At 46.1% G+C, this 23,581-nt stretch overlaps 1 protein-coding gene across 3 annotated transcripts in view; it reads left to right on the top strand.

Annotated features, from left to right (window-relative positions):
* Positions 1-157: 157 nt before the first annotated feature.
* LOC149163101 (cinnamoyl-CoA reductase 1-like) overlaps positions 158-23,581 on the top strand; it is a 122,790-nt gene continuing 99,366 nt past the window's right edge. The window contains exons 1-5 of one of the 3 annotated variants that reach the window (XM_089437530.1): positions 158-373; positions 482-618; positions 731-903; positions 1,737-1,922; positions 2,023-2,185. In XM_089437530.1, the coding sequence (XP_089293656.1) occupies positions 504-618; positions 731-903; positions 1,737-1,922; positions 2,023-2,185 (637 nt within the window). In that variant the 5' untranslated portion in view covers positions 158-373; positions 482-503. Of the gene's footprint in view, positions 374-474; positions 619-730; positions 904-1,736; positions 1,923-2,022; positions 2,186-23,581 lie in introns of all 3 variants that reach the window. The other 2 variants (XM_089437529.1, XM_089437531.1) reach the window with 2 other exon arrangements.

Genomic DNA, 23,581 nt, shown 5'->3' with positions numbered 1-23,581 from the left:
TCTAATCTGGCCAGAATCTATTGAAATAATGCACAATCCAAGTGCCCTACAATTTTTTCAAGAAGCTGAGTCTATATTTAAAATTAAAAAACCAGTTTAAATAAAGCAAATCAGAATTTAACATCAAAACTTTCCTATCAGGTTCAACATCTGAAGTCCAAAAAATCCAACTACAGACAACTCCCTTTCTATTTCTAAAAACCCTTTCTATTTCTAAAAATACAATGGATCCTACTTAGTTTTCATGGTTCTCTAAGTAAAACAACATTCTATTGAAATTAGGCCATACCGCTCAGGACCAGCACCAGCGCTGCAGCAGATAAGATCAGTGTCAGGACTTGAGCAGTGTTCCAAATTTTTTGATCATTTCAAGGTGAGTTATGGCAAATTCACATGACTAGCATTACATTTACAAAGTTGGCCATTGATTATGTTTTAAGAGTAATTCGAAGGAAACTGAAATTGGTATATCAGTTTGCAGGCAGGTTATTACCAGTGTGAAAATGGGTAGCAAAGAAACTGTATGTGTGACCGGAGCTAGTGGGTTCATCGGGTCATGGGTTGTCCGTTTGCTGCTAGAACGAGGCTACTCTGTGCGGGGAACTGTTCAAGATCTCGGTAAGGAAAGCTGGATTTAAATTGTTTTCTGTTAAACGAGAGCTTTTTCTTGTTTGTTCTGGGTTATGATGAATCCCATGTTGGTGGGGATTGTAAATTGAAATATGTTCAGGAAATGAGAAGGAGACTAGGCACTTAGAGGCCATGGAAGGAGCCAAGGAGAGACTGGAATTGTTTCAAATAGACCTGCTGGATTATGGTTCTATCGAGACTGCCATTAATGGGTCTGTTGGTGTTTTCCATTTAGCGTCTCCTTGTATTGTCGAAGAAGTCAAGAACCCACAAGTGAGTTATGAATGTTGCGTTCTTCAAGTCAATTAGATGTTTTTATATTCAGTTCTGATTGCAATCTTTTACTATTCATGGTACAGGGACAAGTGTTTCTATGTTCAGGCCGAACTTTTCATTGCTATTTTTTACTGTTATTATGTGTAAATACATGTCTGGTGCTGTGCAGACCGAGGTTTCAGTATCGGGGTATTGGGATAACTGGTTCTATGAATAATTTTCTTGGATAATGTTTGTTACTGTGCATCCTTCCGTTTCAATATCCAGGTATTAGGATAAATGGTCATGGTCATATGAATAAATTTATAAATAAGTTTTTGGTACTGTGCAGACTGAAGTTTTAATATCTCAGTAATGGGATATACAAGCACAGATCCATCTAAACCCCTCCCTGAGATGCGTCTGAGACTGCGGTTTAGATTGGTTTGTGCTAGTTTATCAGATATCCTAATACCTCAATATTAAAAATTTAGCACCCTGGTTTGCACACACTTCACTTTTATTCACAATTTTCCTGTACTGAGAAGAACGAGGTGCGTTGTAAAGTCTAGGTGCGGGTGAGAAGTGAGGTGCATTGTACAGCCTGGGTGGGGGTGACTAGCGAGGCACATTGTACCTCTGGGGTAGGGCTGATCCGTTATCCCTTCATGGATGTGTCTGCCTGTGCATGTAACAGTGCATTGGGTTTAATATGCACATCGAAATTGCAGAACTTGAGGATTCATATATTGAGTTTCACAAATTGGCTGGTGTATCAAATATTGGAACTTGCGTTATGTAACTTTGCTATTAGGATAAATGATTATATAAATGATTTGATATGTATGCAGGCCCAGCTTTTGGATCCTGCAGTTAAGGGTACCATGCATGTCTTGCAAGCAGCGCAGAAAGCCAAAGTGAAACGGCTGGTGTTAACCTCCTCAATCTCTGCAATTACTCCGAGTCCGAACTGGCCTGCAGATTTACCTAAGGATGAGAACTGTTGGACTGATCTTGATTACTGCAAAGAAAATGGGGTGATAATTTGTTCTTTGGTTCTCCAAAGAAATGAGTTTGATTGGACTGTTTTGGTAATGGTGCCAAATGGTTGATAAGCACATGACTTGATTTGTGTAGATTTGGTATCCTGCAGCAAAAACACTCGCTGAAAAAGCAGCTTGGGATTTTGCCAAAGAGACTGGTTTGGATGTGGTTGTTATCAATCCAGGAACTGTGATGGGACCGATTCTGCCTCCTGCCATAAATGCTAGTATGGCCATGTTTCTTCAGCTTCTTCAAGGTATGTTCTTATTTCATTTCCCCTTCGCATTAATAAATAAATATTTTGAGTTTTGTACATAGTTTTTAGTCCCATTCTTTCAATCTAATAATTTTGGGCATATCTGGATCTGTCACTGTCGCTGGTTGAAAATCAGTTGGTGCCTTTCTGAACTTTGTAGGTATTGGCCCATTGAATATTACAAATAAATTTAACAAATAAATATTCTGAGTTTTGTACATAGTTTTAGCGTAGTCTAAGTGTTCTACGTTTTTCCCTTTTTCTGAGCATTTTTTGAAATATAGTTGAAATTGCAGATTTCAGTGGTTGAGATTGCATATTCTAGGTGCCATGTAGTTTCTGAAGGCACTGAATTGATTTATGCATTCAAAAATGGGATTTAAGCAATGTAAAATTGAGAATTTTCCAACATTTGCGTTACCAAATTCTGGTGATATTTGCTAGTAAATGTCAAAAACATAGAATGTTTAGACTCTGCCTTATTTTAGTCCCATTCTTTCACTCTAATAATTTTGGGCAGATCCGTTCTGCGTCTCTCACTGGTTGAAGACCAGTTGGTGCCTCTCTGGACTTTGTCAGCATTGGCCTATTCAATTTCTTCCCTTCACCACGTTCACGGTACAAGACCTGTGGCAAATTGCCAGTCCATAGTTTTCACTGCATTTTTGTAGCTCAATTAAGCAGACTCTACAAGATTTGGACTGGTGCCAAGCTGAAGACAGAGATTCAAATGTAGTCAATTCTTTTGCTCCATCAGTCATACAAACCTAATAGGGTTTCATGCACATTGCAACCTTGCTTCATTTTCATCTTTCCTTCTTTATTCTCCTTCCCTTTATTTAAGGTACAATGAGACATGTTAGAAAATGTTTAACATTGTAGGGACGGAACGTCATCTGGAGAAAGCTCTGGACACATCTTTGTCAAGTGGTGGAAAAAGATACAATGACACGGGAATACTTGTTTAAGAGGCCCACTACATAAGTTGAATGGTAAAGTTAACGATGAAAATGAAGAAAGGTTACTTGGCATTAAGTAGGGCTGGTCTCTATCATCTACCCTATTTAGTCTTACATCCCAAATTATTGTTCACAGAATTCCACCCAACCATAGACCTCACTGCTTTAAATTTCTTAGCAGCAGGTCACCAACGAGTTGGGGCTATGAATCCACCAAGGCAAAGGCTCACATAGAGCTAACTATGGTCACACAAACAATACTAAACAAGTACTAGGCCAGGTACCAATTGTTAAATTTTCTTACGGCTATATTGTTCTTAATTGCATTTACTCATTTACACATTAAATTCACCCCATAACATCATAATATTATTCAGATTTACATCATTATTCAACAATGTATGCAACTATGTAGAAAGAACTATATCATCATCAATGCAGTGGAACATAAAGGAACAACATAAGAAAAACATTCGCACATAGAGACACCAGGATTGGTCAGACACCAGGGCAAAACCCACTATCGGGAAAGCCCTTTCAAATTCTTCTTCTTATTAGATTGTCATTGAATGATTCAACAAAAGAGAGTACAAGAATCCATATCTTCAGTAATAAACCTATCCAACAAAATCAGCGAAACAATATCCATGAAATGAACCCAACAATACTCATACTCAAAATCCTGATTTAGAAGTGATGAGTCTCATCATTGAGTAATTATATGGGCCTTAATTGGCCTTAATTCACCTCCTAGCTTAGCCAAACCAACTATTCTCACAACTTATTGCATACTTTTGATTATATTTTTCTTATAAGTTGAGTTAGAGTTGGATATTTTGCTTTGTGGTCTAATGTGCATGTAATACAGAAATAAAGGATAAAAGCAAGGGAAATGTAGTGATAAAAGGTAAAAGCAAGGAACTATGGTAAAAGACCTTGGTAAAAACTTGGATGAGACAAGGGAGAGGAATTACAGGAGGTAAATCCTCTTCATTTACTAGCCATCCTGATCCGGATTTAAACAGGAACGCAACAAATTACAGAGATAACCATAAACACAGAGATGCAGCGGAAATAATACTTCATTTCATTAATGTAAAATACTGAAATATGCTTACAAACAAAATTGAAAATAAACCAGCTAGGGCAATGGTAGCTTATCTCTGAGAAGAGATGTGGCGGCTACATGCCTCTGAACTATGTTACAATGAGGCTCGAAGGCCTATTTATTGTTGAGAAACAATGGAAAACCCTTAACATTCCAAAACCTAACCCTAAAAGATGAAACACAAAACTGTGGGCCCTGTTTGGGAAAATTGGTATATCAACTTTCGGGGTCGTAACTTTGGCATATTGACGCGCGCAGTATCTCGTTAGAAAGATCTATCCAAGAATTACAACTTTGGGAAGAGCAATATCGGTCCATGGACCCATGTTGCTCCCAGTTTTCCCAAAAAACGTCGTTTAGGGCCTCAAAACGTTTCCGGAAGTTCAGGACCTGAAAAACTGCTAAAAATAGTAAACTAGGCTACAATTAAGGAAACTGAAATGCTAAAAGAAACAATGGTGGGGGTCTAAGTGGATTTCGCAGGTGGCCACCAATATCCACCTGGATCATTCCTCCCCCCTTAGGAAGCAATGGTCCCGATTGCATTGAGTTCCTCCATGAGATGAGGAAATTTCTGTTGACCTTGGTCCCTGGTGAGCCACTTGCCCTCGTGAAGGAGTTGGCCTGCTTTGACAACTCGATACAATTGGATATTTTGCTGGCGAGTGTGCTTAATTTGTGTGTCCATGATTCGATCAGCTGCAGCTTGTTCCATGCAATCTGGATTTAACTTTGTGGGTGTGAGCTGTTTTGCAATGTCGGATGTGTCTAGTAATGGTGGAAAGTATGGCCGAAGCCGGTCCACATTGAACGCTGGGTGCAGGCCAAGAAATGGGGGAATGCTAAGCTCAAATGCATTGTCTCCCACAACATTGGTAATGGTGTAAGGACCATATCGGAGTGGTCTAAGTTTTTGATAGGTTCCGGTAAGGTGTTCCTTTTGCAAATGCTACTAGACTTTGTCGCCCACCTGAAACTTGTGTGGCACACGATGTTGATCATGTCGCTGCTTGTACTTGGCATTTGATTTCTCCAGAATGTCATGGACCTGCTGGCGAATATGTTGGATGTGCTCAATGATGCTGTTTGCCTTATCTGTTTCGGACTGGACATAAGCCGAATCTGCGTGAGTAGTTGCAAATGGCATGGCCACATCAATGGGACATAGTGGCTGGAATCCCAAGCCCACCTGAAAAGGGTTGTGGCCAGTTGAGCTGTGGAGAGCTTGATTGTAGCTGTGCTGAACATAGGGGAGGCTCTCGTCCCATGTGCGTGGATGCTTTGAGTTGTACATGCGCAGAATGTGTGCGATCATCCTGTTGACAACCTCTGTTTGGCCATCAGTTTGAGGATGGAAGGCTGTGGACTTAGTGAGTGTGGTGTCGAGCATCGACCAGAGACTGGACCAAAATGTACAGAGGAACCTGCTGTCCCGATCTGAGATGATAGACTGTGGGATCCCAAGTGTACTCACACTCGTTCAAAGAAGGGTTTAGTAGTGGCTTCTACTGTGATATTCTTCTTGCAGGCAGCCATAATGGCCATCTTCGAGAACCTGTCGACGACCACAAAAACACAGTCGTTTCCATGCTTAGTGGAAGAAAGGCCTGACATGTAATCCATGGAGATGGATTCCCAAGGTCGACTAGGAGTAGGCAACGGGGTATAGAGGCCTTGCTTCTTGATGGTCGGTTTGGCAATGGCGTAGGCAGTGCATGATCTGATGTACTTTCTGACATCCTGTCGAAGATTCGACCAATAGAAATACTTCTGCAGTATTGCCACCATTTTCTCGACCTCGAAATGTCCCGCAGCTCGACTGTAGTGTGCTTCCCAAATCATCTTGGCACGCTCGCTTAAAGGAACACAAAGGTGACCCAGGTGGCATAACAGGGTATCCTGGAGGTGAAAATCTGGAACATGCTGACCCTCCAAGAGTGTCTGGTATGTGTGGCTGAATTCTGGGTCGCTTTTGTAGAGAAGTGGCCAATCAGAAGTCTCGTGCCCACAAGAGTTGAGTATAGTGGTTAACACCATGATCGGTGGTCGACTGAGGCAATCTGCAACATTATTGGTGCTACCCTTCTTATACTTGATATTCAAATGGAACTGTTGCAAGTATGTGGACCACTTCTGATGGCGATCATTCTGCAATTTCCCTTGGGTCTGTATGAACTGCAAGGGTTGGTGGTCTGTGTGGATGACCGTTTCATTCACCAAAATGCAATGCTTCCATTGTCGGCAGGCCTGCACAATGGAATACATCTCTTTGTCATAAGTGGGATACTTCCGGACCATGTCTGAAAGTGTCTCACTGTGATATGCCACTGGATGCTCGTGTTGAGTGAGGACTGCCCCAATAGCATAGTCAGAGGCATCTGTCTCGACCTCAAATGGTTGTTGCAAGTCTGGTAATGCGAGCACTGGTGCTGTGCAGAGGCGATCTTTCAACTCTGTGAATGCCTTCTGTTGAGATTTAGACTAAAAGAATTTTACTTTCGCTCCTCCCTTGGTGACTTGACTCAAGGGCCAAGTGATATGAGAAAATCCCAACACGAACCTGCGGTAGAAGTTGGCAAGACCTAGAAAGCTGCAAAGCTCTGTCGGAGTGGTTGGAGATGGTCAATCTCGAATGACTTGGATCTTGGATGGATCCACATGTACCCCTTGTTCATCAATAATGTATCTTAGATACTGAACCTGGGTCATGCCAAAAGTGCATTTCTCCAAATTGGCACATAACTTGTGTTGCACATAACTTGTGTTGCCGCAGTGTTTGGAGAACCTGTCAGATGTGGTGGAGGAGTTCTTCCCAACTCTGGCTGAATATCAGGATGTTATCCAAGTATACCACTACAAATGAGTTGGTGAATGGCCACAAGATGTCATCCATTAGCCTCATGAAGGTTGCAGGAGCATTCGTCAATCCGAAAGGCATAACAAACCATTCGAAAAGGCCCTCCTTGGCTTTGAAGGCAGTCTTCCACACATCGGAGGATTCGATTGGTACCTGGTGATATCCTGACTTCAAATCGATCTTGCTGAAATATTTTTCCCCCTTCAGTTGGTCCAAGAGGTCATCAATCCATGGGATCAGGTACCTATTATGGACAGTGATCTTGTTCAGCACCCGATAGTCAATATAGAGTCTCCAAGTCCCATCCTTCTTCTGTACCAACACGATCGGCTCCCACAGGGCGATGAACTTGGACGGATGTGACCTTTCTGTAGCAGCTCCTGAATCTGCCTCTTGATTTCATCATTCTCCAAAACAGAGCGCTGATAGATTGGTCCATTGGGCAGTGGCGCACCTGGGGTTAGATCAATGGAGTGCTTGACCTGACAGTGTAGAGGAACCCCTGCGGGGGAGGTGAAGATATCCTCGTACTCCTCCACAACCTTGTCCATCTGTAGTTGTTGTGCGGAGGGGCCTTGTTTGGAGGTCGTGGCCACCATCTTCTTCGTTCCTTTAGGGCGTATCATCAGGAAAACAAATTTCCCGGTTTTGGAAATGAGCTTACTACATTGTTTTGCAGTAATCAAAGAGATGGCGGTAGGTGGTGCTACCTCCGGTATCCTGTACAACTTATTTCCCAAAGTAACAATAACAGCACGGGGCCTTGATTCATACACAGCATGTCGCTTCCACAAGTAAGGTTGTCATAATAATACATCACAAACTTCAAGGGGAGCAATGTCACACAATACCTCATTCGTGAAGGGCTTGATGTTGTATGGAAGGTGACAGTGCTGGCTCACGCGAAGATCCCATCCTTGGTGAAGCCACCCGATGGTGTACAATTGTGGATGTGCTGTGGTTGGTAAGCCCAACCGCTTCACGACCTCTGCCAAAATGAGGTTCTTTTGACTCCCACTATCGACAATGAACTGTAGCAAGGAGCCCTTTACCCACATCTGGGAGTGGAAGAGACGTTCCTCCTCCTCTGGATCTTCGGGTTCCTCCTTCTGGATCTTCGTGGTGGCAACGGTGGCGTTGGGCTCCACATCGATAATCTGCTTCCCTTTGTCATTCCCCTTGTCGGGTTTTGACTCAGAGTCGGAACATGCATCTGATTCTGAAACCTTTAGCTCGGCCACCAGTGAATGTTTTGCCCGACACTCGCTTGTGTTGTGGGTGGAGCTCTTATGGAACTCACACCACTTTCTTGTGTCCTTTTTCGGCTTCACGGCGCTGTTCTTTGCTTGCAGCTTTGGCGGGTTTTCTTGGGCCGCCCTGCCTTGGCTTTGTCCTTTGTTCTGTGGTTTGGGGGCACCTTTCCCTTGCTTCGGATTCGCAGATCCAAAGTCTCGCTTCTTCTGTTTAAACTTTTGCTCGACCTTGACGGCATATCGGTATGCTGTGCCGAGCGAGGGGATGTTCAGGAATTCTATTTCTTCCTGGATGTACTTGTGCAGGCAGCCACGGTATTTGAGTATCAAATGCTGCTTTGAATCCTTGATACCCAACTTTGTGCGAAGGGTATGGAAAATATTGGTAAACTCTAGCACGTCTTGGTCCCTTCCCTGCCGCAGCGTGGTCCACTTTATGTGTTGATCCTTATAGCTTCCGATAAGGTAGTACTGCCCCTTGATGGCCTCTCGGAATGAATCCCAAGTGGGTGCGGCAGAAAACAGTGAGCATGTACTTTCATCCTTTTGCTCACAGTAGGTTTCCCACCAGTCCTTGACGTGGGGGGTTGCTTTGAGAAGAGTGAAAATAATCTTTTCTCGACTGGAAAAATCATGAACAGAAAAATAACCCTCTAGCAGATTTATCCATTTATCGACGGCGTCTGCGTCTATTTGACCCTCGAATACGGGGATTTCAAAATTAACTTGTACCTTAAACGGTGTGGTGTTTCCAGAGTAGTTGTTGGAAGCCGATGCGTCGCCCTCGGGTAGCCGCTGAAGGATCTAGGCAAAGTTGTCCATCATCGCGTTCCTTTGTCGCTCAAGGGCTTCTTCGAGCAAGATTTTGATAGGATCCCTGCCCCCTCGTCTTTCTTTTCATCCGCCATGGGAGGCCGTCGGGATTTGCGAGGCTGGTCTTGCAAAGGTTCGACTAGTTCAAGCCCTAACTCCTTATATCCTGACCTTGTTGGGAACATGCAAAGAAAAACAGAGAAAAAACAGACTTCTCTGATACCACTGATCCGGATTTAAACAGGAATGCAACAAAGTACAGAGATAACCATAAACACAGAGATGCAATGGAAATAATACTTTATTTCATTAATGTAAAATACTGAAATATGCTTACAAACAGAATTGGAAATAAACCAGCTAGGGCGATGGTAACTTATCTCTGAGAAGAGATGTGGTGGCTACATGCCTCTGAACTGTGTTACAATGAGGCTCGAAGACCTATTTATTGTTGAGAAACAATGGAAAACCCTTAACATTCCAAAACCTAACCCTAGAAGATGAAACACCAAACTGTGGGCCCCGTTTGGGTAAATTGGTACATCAACTTCCCGGGGTCGTAACTTTGGCATACGATCTTCGTTTGACGCGCGCAGTATCTCGTTAGAAAGATCTATCCGAGAACTACAACTTTGGAAAGAACAACATCGGTCCAAGGACCCATGTTGCTCCCAGTTTTCCCAAAAAATGTCGTTTAGGGCCTCAAAATCCGAAGTTCAGGGCCCGAAAAACTGCTAAAAATAGTAAACTGGGCTGCAATTAAGGAAACTGAAAAGCTGAAAGAAACAATGGTGGGGGTCCAAGTGGATTTCGCAGGTGGCCACCAATATCCACCTAGATCACATCTATTCGAATATCCCTCCATCAGCTAAAAGTACACACAACCAAATCAGGAGTACTAAAAGACAACCAAGCAAGGGGAAGTACAAGCAACGTCCCTACTAGAAGGCAGCTGAGCTAGTGAAAGTGAAAGGACAAGTTACCATTAAGTTGGGAGATGTACCTCCCTAATTTTGAGGGAAGTCGTTAAGACTTCAGATGTTTAAATAGAGAGGCTTAGGACCTCAGTTTTTTAGGCAATTAACCAATAGTCAGTCAGTTAGTTAGCAAGTATTCGAACCTTTTGACTTGTAACAATTTGATGTAATACAGTGTTCTTTGATAATGAAGATGAGTTTTGATTTGAGCCAGCATTGAGTTAACTCAGAGGGCTGAAGATCTTGGGTTAGGGCCCAACCCTAGCAGCCAAAGCTCCTCTTTCTTGTATTGTATTCTAGCATAGATTCCTGCTTTCTGTTTGTTTACTTAAGTAGTTCATTTCCATTACAGCAGTACAATAGATGCATGGTTTGATTGTTCATTTGGTTAAATAGATACATTTTCATTACAGTGGTTCAACACAAATTTCTGGTTTCCTGCTCATTGACTTAAGTAGTTTCTTGTTTCCTGTTCATTTGCTTGAATAGTTGCAGTCCATTACAACAGGGTAGAACAGAGTAGTTGTGTTTCAGTTTGTTCCATTTATGCTTTCATTTAATCAGTAGGTTGGCAAAGAAAAGATCCATCAGGATGCTCACAGGTGTCTCAGCCTCACCTCCTCCCTTTGGGACCATGATGTGAGGAAAAAACCCTGCAGCGACCCCAAAAACACAGGGTTTTGGTTTCATAGGGTTTGTTGTTTAATGCAATCACGTGGTTCATCATATCGTTGCTTGGTTCGTTTCATGATCATTCACTCATTTCCTAGTCATTTGTCCCTTCACCCTCTGCCTAAGACCTCACTCATTGTAATATCCCTTCCCAGGAATATTTCTCAAATACCAGCAAACCCCAACCAGAAAAACGTACAAGTGGTATAATAGTTGGAAAATTCACAGATATGAAATAATGATAGTGCAACAAACAACAATGTATACATGAAACGTAAACAAATACTTAAGAAATGCAGCAAGAAATGCTAAGCCATTTTATTATACTGAGCAATAAAATGAGTACAGGAGGTGATCAGGAAGATGGCACCTCTACTTGCAAAAGGCAAGTGAAGAAATACACTCAGAATAACAAAGGAATGGCATCACACTGATCTACGTCCTAGCTGCTGGAAAACTGTCGTGCTGCTGGGAATCGAATGAGGATTTGGGGCTGCTCCCCTCCTCAGAAAAGGTTGAAACTTTGGAATCGGACTCTACTCAAGAAACCCAGAAAAACCCACAAAGCTTTCCTGGAATGGCCGACCCTCGAAAATCACCCCCTTGGGGTTCTGCGCAGTCTCTCAAGGCTCTGCGCTACCACTGAATGAAACCCTCGAGAAATCTGCCTGAAACCTCTGCCAAAACCCTCCAATATGCAAGGGCTGATCCCCTGCTCAATCTCCCAGCACAAATCCTACTGCAAACCCTCAAGCCAGAATCCCTGCCAGAAAGAACTGCGTCATCCCTCTCAGTGCTGCGCAGTCCTCCAAAATGCTGATGAACTACCGCTGAAATGCTGATGAAACTACTGCTGAAACGTTGATGGAAATACATTGCCCGAGCAGGCACTCGAAGTCCCCCGGGGCTAAGGGTGAGATCTCCGAACGGAGACACTCAATGCACTAAACAGTGCTGCAGATTAGCTAAACAGCCAGCGTGCTCTAAGCCGAAGCGACTATCTCAAATGCTCATAACTGAATCCAAAATGAGGAAGCTCTTCTCTCCTTTATAGCCTTTGCCTCTCTCAATCCCAAGGCCCACCTTCTCTAGCGCAGTCCCTCTCTTGCCACATGTTTCTTCCCTACTGCGCAGTCCCTCCAAGTGTCTGCGTGGGCTCCATTTCTGTGTCCCCCCTTTGGCCCCCTTGGCTCCACTTAAGTCACAACGTTGTGCTACTAGGAAGTGACTTTTATTCTAAAAGTGAGTTATGTCACCCTTTGCTCACTTTTTTTATTCATAACTAACTATAGAAGGCAAAATTGTGCAAAAATTGAAGCCTTAGCTAATTAGGAATATTACAGTCCCCCCCGGCAAAATGTTGCTTGTCCTCAAGCAACTGAAGTGATGGATGCTGCAAAATTTTCTCGCTCTCCCAAGTGGCATCCTCATCGGGTAAATTCTTCCACCTCACCAAGAATTCCCAGACCGTCCTGCTCCATAGCTGCCTCTCCCTGGTATCAATAATAGCCTCCGGCTGCAACACCAAATGCCCCTCATCATCCATGGGTGGTAGCTCATCTGTCACTGTCACCTGCTGCCCCAATGCCTTTTTCAGGCATGATACATGAAAGACGTTATGAATCTTGCTGCCTTGGGGCAGCTCCAACTCATATGCAACCTGTCCAACCCTGCGTATCACCCTGTATGGCCCATAATAGCGGGGCTTGAGCTTCTCATTCCCCTTCTGCTTCAGTGACGACTGTCGGTATGGCTGTAACTGTAGGTAGACCATGTCCCCTACCTCAAACTGTCTCTACACCCGACCCCTGTCAGCATACAACTTTTGTTGGTTTTGCGCTGTAGCCATGTTATCCTTAATAGCTCGGAGAATATCCTGACTCTCCTGGATCCAAATCTTGGCCCTCGGAGCCTTGCTATCACCAAACATCACATTAGCAAAGATAAAGGATGACACCCATACAAAGCATAGAATGGTGATATACCAATGGTCATATGATGTGTAGTGTTGTAGTAGTACTCCCCTAGATGCAGCCACTTCAACCATGCCCTCTGCTGCCCACTGACATAGTTACGCAAGTAGCCCTCTAGCCACTTGTTAACTATCTCTGTCTGTTCGTCTGTCTGTGGGTGATAACTGGTAATCGGTGTCAACTTTGTACCCACTAGCCGAAAAAGCTCCTGCCAAAACCCGCCCATGAAACGGTTGTCCCTGTCACTGACGAGGGTCTTAGGAAGACTATGTAGCCTGAAGACCTCTCTGAAGAACAACTCGACCACCTGTGCTGCTGTGTATTGTGCGGATATGGCAAAGAAATGGGTGTACTTCGTCAGTGGATCAACGACGACAAAGATACAATCCTTGCCCTATACCATGGGCAACCCTGTGATGAAGTCCATCGAAATGCTCTCCCATTTCCCCTCCGTAATGGGAAGAGGCTGCAATAAACCCGTGGGATGGCTCATCTCCCCCCTTGTTCCTTTGGCAAACGTCGCACTCCCAGATATGTTGGAGTACGTCCTCCTTGAGGCCCTTCCATGGAACCTCTCTCTGATGGCCCTGTAAGTTTTGGTAAACCCCTGATGGTCGGCCAATGGTGAATCATGTGATGCCTGGAGTATCTTCTTCTTGAGTTGAGATCCCTCAGTCAAGAAGTTCCGATCCCTGTAGTAGATGATCTCATCGATCACCCTGTACCTGTCATCTGCCACCTGCCCATCCAGAATTTCACATGCAAACCTGTCCTTGGAGTACTCTACTAAGAGTCGAGCCCTCCAATCTATGTCCAAGCTCATAAGAGACAACGTGGCTGGTCTACGTGAAAGAGCATCTGCTACCACGTTGTTCTTACCCTGACATACTCAATGTCAAAGTCATATGCTTGAATCTTGCTGATCCACTTCTGCTGCCTCTCTTGTAGCTACTTCTGCTCCAAAAAGAATTTGAGGCTGTTGTGATCAGTCCTCACCCTGAACCTGTTACCCACTAGACACTGCCAGAATTTGGCCAAGGCATGCATGATGGCTAGCATCTTCTTGTCGTATATGGAATACCACCTCTCGTGCGGAAGGAGCTTCCGGCTCTCATAGGCTATAGGGTGACCTCCCTGCATCAATACTGCGCCGATCCCCTCTCCTGACGCGTCACACTCCAAAACAAATGGCTGCATGAAATATGGCAATGCAAGCTGTAATATTCCTAATTAGCCATGGCTAATTGGAATATTCAATTTTTGCCTTGTATAGTTATTTGTAAATAAAAAAAGTGAGGAAGGGGGACATAACTCACTTTTAGAATAAAAAGTCACTTCCTAGTAGCACAACGTTGTGACTTAAAGGGGAGCGAAGGGGGGCCAAAGGGGGACGTAGAAATGGGGCCCACGCAGACACATGGAGGAACTGCGCAGGAGCAAAGGAACACATGGCAAGAGGGGAATCACGCAGGAGGAGGTGAGCCTTGGGATTGAGAGAGGCAAAGGCTATAAAAGAGAGAGGAGCCCCCTCATTTTGGATCATTACGGTTATGAGCATTTGTGATAGTCATTTTGACTTAGAGCACACTGGCTGTTTAGCTAGTCTGCAACACTGTTTAGTGCATTGAGTGTCTCCGTTCGGAGATCTCACCCTTAGCTCCGGGGGACTTCGAGTGCCTGCTCGGGCAAGGTATTTCCATTGGCATTCCAGCAGAAGTTTCACTAGCATTTCAGCAGCAGTTTCATCAGCTTTTTGGAGGACTGCGCAACACTGAGAGGAGGACGCAGTTCTTTTTGGCAGGAGCCTGAGTTGTGGGGTTGCAGGAGGTTTTGGTGCTGAGAGATAGAGCAGGGGATCAACCCTTGCATATTCGAGAGTTTTGGCCGGGGTTTTAGGCAGATTTCTGGGGAGTTTCATTTAGTGGCAGCACAAAGCATTGAGGGACTGTGCAGAACCCCAAGGGGGGGTGATTTTCGGGGGTCGGCCATTCTAGGAAAGCTTTCTGGGTTTTTCTGGGTTTCTTGAGTAGAGTGCGTTTCCAGAGTTTCAGCCTTTTCTGAGGAGGGGATCAGCCCCAAATCCTCATTTGATCTCTAGCAGCAACAATAGCACGGCAGTTTCCCAGCAATTGGGACGCAGATCAGTTTGGAGCCATTTCTTGCTATTCTGAGTATATTTCTCCACTTACCTTGAGCAAGTCGAGGTGCCGTCTTTCTGATCACCTCTGTACTCATTCCTTTACTCAGTATAATAAAATGGCTTAGCATTTCTCGCTGCATTTCTTGTGTATCTGTTTATATTTCATATATATATTATTGTTGCTGCACTACTGTTATTATATCTCTGTGCTACTATACCACTTGTGCGTTTTCTGGTTGAGATTTTACTAGGGTTTGAGGAATATTCCGGGTTAGGAATATTACAGTGGTATCAAAGCATAGATCTGGCTCAGCCTGTGGAGCTAGCAATCTATGACACCAGGGGAAAAACTCTACATCTGTTACAGAGGTCAGAGATACAGGGACACTGGGCGTAGGTTGGAGAACACTTACGGAGAGGGAGACTGTGTTCCGGTGGTGGATGCAGAACAGGAGGAGCCTGTAGTGGATGTAGAGCAGATGGCAGACGAGGACGGGAAGAAATTTGCTGAAATGCTCCTCAAATCAGTACAAGATCTGTCGAGGGAGATTGAGGTGATGGGGCAGAGATTCACGGCAGTAGAGGCTAGACAGTGTGAGAGCTCACGGGTTTTTTAGGTTGGTGAGGGATCGGGCGCATCTCACCATTTGCTAGAGCAACGTGATACTGCGCAGTAGGTAGCCTCACATGCCCCTACACGCTCTACCATGCCCACTTTCTTAGGAGCAAACACGGGGGCCGTAGCCCAGCAGGAGGCAGAGCCCGGACATATGGGCTTTTATTTTGCAGAGTACTAGGCCTATGGGTAGGAGTTCAGGGAAGCCCTCTCATTCAGAGATTTTGTTCAGCTCCAGCGGGATAGTAGACCCCGCGACCATCACAGAGGGTACCGGCATTACCATGATGGTGACACCCACCGTGCAGCGAGTAGATTCCAGTTGCCTACGTTTGATGGTTCATCGAACAGTTCGGCAAAGTCATGGGTGGAGAAGCTGGACATTTATTTCCAGCTTAACCTGATGTCGGAGACAGAGGCCATCAAGGTGGCAACATTGCATTTGGATGGTGAGGCTCAGGATTGGTGGTTTCATGGGATGGTTACACTCGGGCACTCTACAGTGACAACATATGCGGAGTTTACCAGGAGATTGATGAAGCGATTTGATCAGAGGGATCCAGAGCAGCATTTTGTTGAGCTGACGAGGCTCAAACAGACAGGGAGCCCAGAGACCTACATTGCAGATTTCTTGAGGGTCTCCGTGATGGTACCAGACCTATCCACGACACGGAGGGTCTACATGTATGTTGAGGGGTTAGCAGAGCCACTTCGAGGTTTAGTCCGATCCACTAGACCAGCCACACTCCAAGACGCTATTAGCAGGACCCGGGACTTACAGGATGTCTTACCCAGGGCCCGGACACCTTACCCCCACAGACAGATTTTTCAGTCTAAGGGGAAGGATGTGAGGATTCCACCTCCAAAGGGGAATCCAGGACGAGTACAGCTTGATGATGATGCCAGGAGGGAGATGAAGAAGCGGTTATGCTTCACTTGTTAGGAGCCATGGGCACCAGGGCATAGATGTGCTGCTGGCAAGGCACATTTTATTGAGGTCTTCTCTGAGAGTAGTGGAGAAGAGGATGACGAGGATGATGGGGAGGCAGGGGATAGCCTTGCCGTACAGGGACCTTTGCCACCTCCACTGCCAGCAGCAAGTGGTGCATCTTTTGCACCCACCGGAGGGGCCCTTGCAGCATTGCGAGGAGTTCCCAAGTATCTGACGCTACGCGTATGAGGGATAGTATGTGGCCAGCGAGTATCAGTTTTGGTCGACAGTGGGGCGACCCACAACTTCATCGATGCGCAGATGGTTGAGCGGAGAGGTATACAGACAGAGAGCTTCGATGGGTTTTCAGTCTTGGTCCCAGGAGATCAGACCATGTGCTTGTTATGTTCCAGAGCTTTCAGTGACGATGGGCACCTACACATTGACTGACCACTTTTTCGTGGTCAATATTCCGGACACCAACATGATACTGGGTGTTCAGTGGCTTATCACTCTAGGGAAGGTCACGACAGATTGGAAGACCCTAGAGATGGAGTGGGATGATGAGAAGACAGGGAGGCATGAGAAGATACGGGGACAACACACATATCCGCCTCAGATTGTTTCGGCTCATCGGATGGAGGCAGTCTTCCGAAAGGGAGACATAGAGTGGGCAGTAGAGCTGCGTGCATTAGAGGCAGGGACTTCAGGGCAGACAGTACATCCAGAGATACAGTCTATCCTTGATCGGTATGCCATAGTGTTTGGGGAGATTCCACCAGGACAACCACCGGATCGGGGGTTTGAGCACACCATCGAGCTTGAGCAGGGCATACAGGCTGTGATTACACCCCCTATAGGCACCCCAAGGCCTATTGGGATGAGATTGAGCGGGCTATCCGGGAGTTGCTGGCTCTTGGGCATATTCGACTGAGCACGAGTCCTTTTGCTTCTTTTGTGGTGTTGGTGAAGAAGAAGGACGGTACATTGAGGATGTGCATTGACTACAGGGCCCTGAACAAAAACACCCTGAAGAACAGGTACCCCATACCTAGGATCGATGAGTTGATGGACGAGTTGAGAGGGGCACGTTTCTTCTCAAAGATTGATTTGAGATCTGGGTACCATCGGATTCGCGTGAGGGAGCAGGACATTCCCAAGACCGCCTTCAGGTGTCACTATGGGCACTTTGAGTTCTTGGTGATGCCTTTTGGGCTAACCAACCCCCCAGCTACATTTCAGTCCTGCATGAATCACATCTTCCGTAGTCACTTGAGAAAGTTTGTGTTGGTATTCTTCGATGATATTCTCATTTACAGCAGGACTTGGGAGGAGCATCTCCAACACATTGAGATAGTATTGCGTATCTTACAGGAGCAACAGTTCTATGCCAAACTCTCCAATTGTGAGTTTGGATTGACGAAGATGTTGTATTTGGGACACATCATAGGGGTGGACGGAGTGAGGGTCCATGAGGAAAAGATCAGGGCCATCAGAGAATGGCCAGAGTCGAGAAACGTGATGGAACTTCGAGGATTCATTGGCATTTGTACTTACTACCGGAAGTTCATCAAGAGTTTCTCACAGCTTGCTGCACCCCTGACAGATTTGACGAGGACTGGGGCTTTTAGTTGGTCGTATACAACGCAACGAGCCTTTGACAGGCTCAAGGAGGTTATGAGTAGCTGCCCAGTGCTTGCATTGCCAAATTTCACGCAGCCATTTGTTTTGGAGTGTGATGCGTCAGGAGAGGGGATCGACGCAGTACTGATGCAGGGAGGTCACCCTACAGCCTTCGAGAGCCGGAAGCTCCTTTCGCACGAGAGGTTGTATTCCATATACGACAAGGAGATGCTGGCCATCATGCATGCATTGGCTAAGTATTGACAGTATTTGGTGGGCAACAGGTTTAGGGTGAGGACTGATCACAATAGCCTCAAGTTCTTTTTGGAGCAGAAGCAGCTACAGGAGAGGCAGCAGAAGTGGATCAGTAAGATCCAAGCATATGACTTTGACATTGAGTATGTCAAGGGTAAGAACAACGTGGTAGCAGATGCCCTTTCACGTAGACCAGCCACGTTGTCTCTTATGAGCTTGGATACAGATTGGAGGGCTCGACTCTTAGTAGAGTACTCCAAGGACAGGTTTGCATGTGAGGTTCTGGATGGGCAGGTGGCAGATGACAGGTACAGGGTGGTCGATGAGATCATCTATTACAGGGACCGGATCTTCTTGACTGAGGGGTCTCAGCTCAAGAAGAAGATACTCCAGGCATCACATGATTCACCTTTGGCAGGACATCAGGGGTTTACCAAAACCTACAGGGCCATTAGAGAGAGGTTCTCATGGAAGGGCCTCAAGGAGGACATACTCCAACACATCCGGGAGTGCGATGTTTGCCAAAGGAACAAGGGAGAGATGAGCCATCCCGTGGGTTTATTGCAGCCTCTTCCCATTCCGGAGGGGAAATGGGAGAGTATTTCGATGGACTTCATCACAGGGTTGCCCATGGTACAGGGCAAGGATTGTATCTTTGTCATCGTTGATCGACTGACAAAGTACGCACATTTTTTTGCCATATCCGCACACTATACAGCAGCACAGGTGGCCGAGCTGTTCTTCAGAGAGATCTTCAGGCTACACGGTCTTCCTAAGACCATCGTCAGTGACAGGGACAGCCGTTTCATGGGTGGGTTTTGGCAGGAGCTTTTCCGGTTGGTGGGGACGAAGTTGACACCGAGTACCAGTTATCACCCACAGACAGACGGGCAGACAGAGATAGTTAACAAGTGGTTGGAGGGCTACTTGCGTAACTATGTAAGCGGGCAGTAGTGAGCATGGCTGAAGTGGCTGCATCTGGGGGAGTACTGCTACAATACTTCACATCACATGTCCATTGGTATGTCACCATTCTATGCCTTATATGGGTATCATCCTTTATCTTTTGTTGACGTGATGTTTGGTGATAGCAGGGCTCCTAGAGCCAAGATTTGGATCCAAGAGAGTCAGGATATCCTCCGAGCTCTCAAGGATAACATGGCTACAACACAGAACCAGTAGAAGCCGTATGCCGACATGGGTCGGGTGGAGAGTCAGTTCGAGGTAGGGGACATGGTCTACCTAAGATTACAGCGATACCAACAGTCGTCACTGAAGCAGAAGGGGGTTGAGAAGCTCAAGCCCCGCTTTTATGGGCCATACAGGGTGATACGCAGGATTGGACAGGTTGCATATGAGTTGGAGCTGCCCCAAGGCAGCAAGATTCATAACATTTTTCATGTATCATGCCTGAAGAAGGCATTGGGGCAGTAGGTGACAGTGACAGATGAGCTACCACCCATGGATGATGAGGGGCATTTGGTATTGTAGGCGAAGGCTATCATTGATACCCAGGGAGAGACAGCTGCGGAGCAGGACGGTCCGGGAATTCTTCGTGAGCTGGAAGAATTTGCCGGATGAGGATGCCACTTGGGAGAGTGAGAAGATCTTACAGCATCCATCGCTTCAGTTACTTGAGGACAAGCAACATTTTGCCGGGGGAGACTGTAATATTCCTAATTAGCCATGGCTAATTGGAATATTCGATTTTTGCCTTCTATAGTTATTTGTAAATAAAAAAAGTGAGGAAGGGGGACATAACTCACTTTTAGAATAAAAAGTCATTTCCTAGTAGCACAACGTTGTGACTTAAAGGGGAACCAAGGGGGGCCAAAGGGGGACGCAAAAATGGGGCCCACGCAGACACATGGAGGAATTGCGCAGGAGGAAAGGAACACATGGCAAGAGGGGAATCACGCAGGAGGAGGTGAGCCTTGGGATTGAGAGAGGCAAAGGCTATAAAAGAGAGAGGAGCCCCCTCATTTTGGATCATTCCGGTTATGAGCATTTGTGATAGTCATTTCGACTTAGAGCACGCTGGTTGTTTAGCTAGTCTGCAACACTGTTTAGTGCATTGAATGTCTCCGTTCGGAGATCTCACCCTTAGCCCTGGGGGACTTCGAGTGCCTGCTCGGGCAAGGTATTTCCATTGGCATTGCAGCAGTAGTTTCACCAGCATTTCAGCAGCAGTTTCACCAGCATTTCAGCAGCAGTTTCATCAGCATTCTGGAGGACTGCGCAGCACTGAGAGGAGGACGTAATTCTTTCTGGCAGGAGCTTGAGTTGTAGGGTTGCAGGAGGTTTTGGTGTTGAGAGATAGAGCAGGGGATCAACCCTTGCATATTCGAGAGTTTTGGCATGGGTTTCAGGCAGATTTCTGGGGAGTTTCATTTAGTGGCAGCGCAGAGCATTGAGGGACTGTGCAGAACCCCAAGGGGGGGTGATTTTCAGGGGTGGGCCATTCCAGGAAAGCTTTCTCGGTTTTTCCAGGTTTCTTGAGTAGAGTGGATTTCCAGAGTTTCAGCCTTTTCTGAGGAGGGGATCAGCCCCAAATCCTCATTTGATCTCTAGCAATAGCAGCAGCACGACAGTTTCCCAGCAGCGGGGACGCAGATCAGTTTGGAGCCATTTCTTGCTATTCTGACTATATTTCTCCACTTGCCTTGAGCAAGTCGAGGTGTCGTCTTTCTGATCACCTCTGTACTCATTCCTTTACTCAGTATACTAAAATGGCTTAGCACTTCTCACTGCATTTCTTGTGTATCTGTTTATATTTCATATATATATTATTGTTGCTGCACTACTATACCACTTGTGCGTTTTTTGGTTGAGATTTTACTGGGGTTTGAGGAATATTCCGGGTTAGGAATATTACACAAGCACTGGGCAGCTGCTCATAACCTCCTTGAGCCTGTCAAAGGCTCGCTGTGCTGTATCTGACCAACTGAAAGCCCCCTTCCTCGTCAAATCTGTCAGGGGTGCAGCAAGCTGTGAGAAACTCTTGACGAACTTCCGGTAGTAAGTACAAATGCCAATGAATCCTTAGAGTTCTGTCACGTTCCTCGACTCCGGCCACTCTCTAATGGCCTTGATCTTCTCCTCGTGGACTCTCACTCCGTCCACCCCTATGATGTGCCCCAAATACAACATCTCCGTCAACCCAAACTCACACTTGGAGAGTTTGGCTTAGAACTGTTGCTCCTGCAAGATACGCAACACTGTCTCAATGTGCTGGAGATGCTCCTCCCAAGTCCTGCTGTAAATGAGAATGTCATCAAAGAATACCAACACAAACTTCCTCAAGTGACTGCGGAAGCTGTGATTCATGCAGGTCTGAAATGTGGCGGGGCATTGGTTAGCCCAAAGGGCATCACCAAGAACTCAAAGTGCCCATAGTGACACCTGAAGGCGGTCTTGGGAATGTCCTCCTCCCTCACGCGAATTTGATGGTACCCAGATCTCAAATCAATCTTTGAGAAGAACCGTGCTCCTCTCAACTCATCCATCAACTCGTTGATCCTGGGTATGGGGTACTTGTTCTTCAGTGTCTTCTTGTTCAGGGCCCTGTAGTCAATGTACATCCTCAATGTACCGTCCTTCTTCTTCACCAACACCACGGAAGAAGCAAAAGGACTCGTGCTCGGCCGAATGTGCTAAAGAGCCAACAACTCCTGAATGGCCCGCTCAATCTCATCCCGATAGGCCTTGGGATGCCTATAGGGGGTAGTAATCACGACCTATATACCCTGCTCCAGCTCAATGGTGTGTTCAAATCCCCGGTTCGGTGGCCATCCCGGCGGAATCTCCCCAAACACTATGGCATACCGGTCAAGGATGGACTGTATCTCTAGATGCACCATCTGCCCTGTAGTCCCTGCCTCTGATGCACGCAGCTCTACTGCCCACTCTACATCTCCCTTCCGGAAGACTGACTCCATCCGATGAGTCGAAACAGTTTGAGGCGGATAGGTGTGCTGTCCCGTATCTTCTCATGCCTCTCTGTCTTCTCATCATCCCACTCCATCTCTAGGGTCTTCCAATTCGTCGTGACCTTCCCTAGAGTCATGAGCCACTGAACACCTAGTATCATGTTGGTGTCTGGAATATCGACCACAAAAAAGTGGTCAGTCAATGTATAGGTGCCCATCGTCACTGATAGCTCTGGAACATAACGAGCACACATCATGGTTTGATCTCCCGGGACTAAGACTGAAAACCCATCGAAGCTCTCTGTCTGTATACCTCTCCGCTCAACCATCTGTGCATCGATGAAGTTGTGGGTTGCCCCATTGTCAACCAAGACTGATACCCGCTGGCCACGTACTGTCCCCCATACGCGTAGCGTCAAATACTTGGGAACTCCTCGCAATGCTGCAAGGGCCCCTCCGGTAGGTGCAAAAGATGCACCACCTGCTGCTGGCGGTGGAGGTGGCAAAGGTCCCTGCACGACATGACTATCTCCTGCCTCCACATCATCCTCATCATCCTCTTCCCCATTGCTCTTGGAGAAGACCTCAATGAAATGTGCCTCACCAGCAGCACATCTATGTCCTGGTGCCCACGGCTCCTGATAGGTGAAGCACAACCGCTTCTTCTTCAACTCCCTCCTGGCATCATCGTCAATCTGTACTTGTCCTGGATTCCCCGTTGGAGGTGGAATCCTCACATCCTTCCCCTTAGACTGGAAAGTCTGTCTCTGGGGGTAAGGTGTCCGGGTCATGGGTAAGACATCTTGTAAGTCCCGGGTCCTGTTAATAGTGTCCTGGAGTGTGGCTGGTCTAGTGGACGGACTAATCCCGGAAGTGGCTCTGCTAGCCCCTCAACATACATATAAATCCTCCGTGTCGTTGATAGATCCGGCACCATCATTGAGACCCTTAAGAAATCTGCAATGTAGGTCTTTGGGCTCCCTGTCTGTTTGAGTCTCGTCAGCTCAACAAAATGCTGCTCTGGATCCCTCCGATCAAATCGCTCCATCAATCTCCCGGTGAACTCGGCATATGTCGTCACTGTGGAGTGTCCGAGTGTAACCATCCCATGAAACCACCAATCTTGAACCTCACCATCCAAATGCAATGTTGCCACCTTGATGGCCTTTGTCTCTGACATCTGGTTAAGCTGGAAAACTTTGCCAAACTGTTTGATGAACCATCAAACGTAGGCAAGTGGAATCTACTCGCTGCACGGTGGGTGTCACCATCATGGTAATGCCGGTACCC

Source organism: Pinus tabuliformis, chromosome 5_2, assembly GCF_031772625.1.
Source record: "Pinus tabuliformis cultivar Carrire ecotype Pingquan chromosome 5_2, CPIR1, whole genome shotgun sequence".
In the NCBI taxonomy this organism is placed as follows: Eukaryota; Viridiplantae; Streptophyta; class Pinopsida; order Pinales; family Pinaceae; genus Pinus; species Pinus tabuliformis.
Note: the sequence above shows the minus strand (reverse complement) of the source record. Positions and strands in the feature narration are given on the sequence as shown.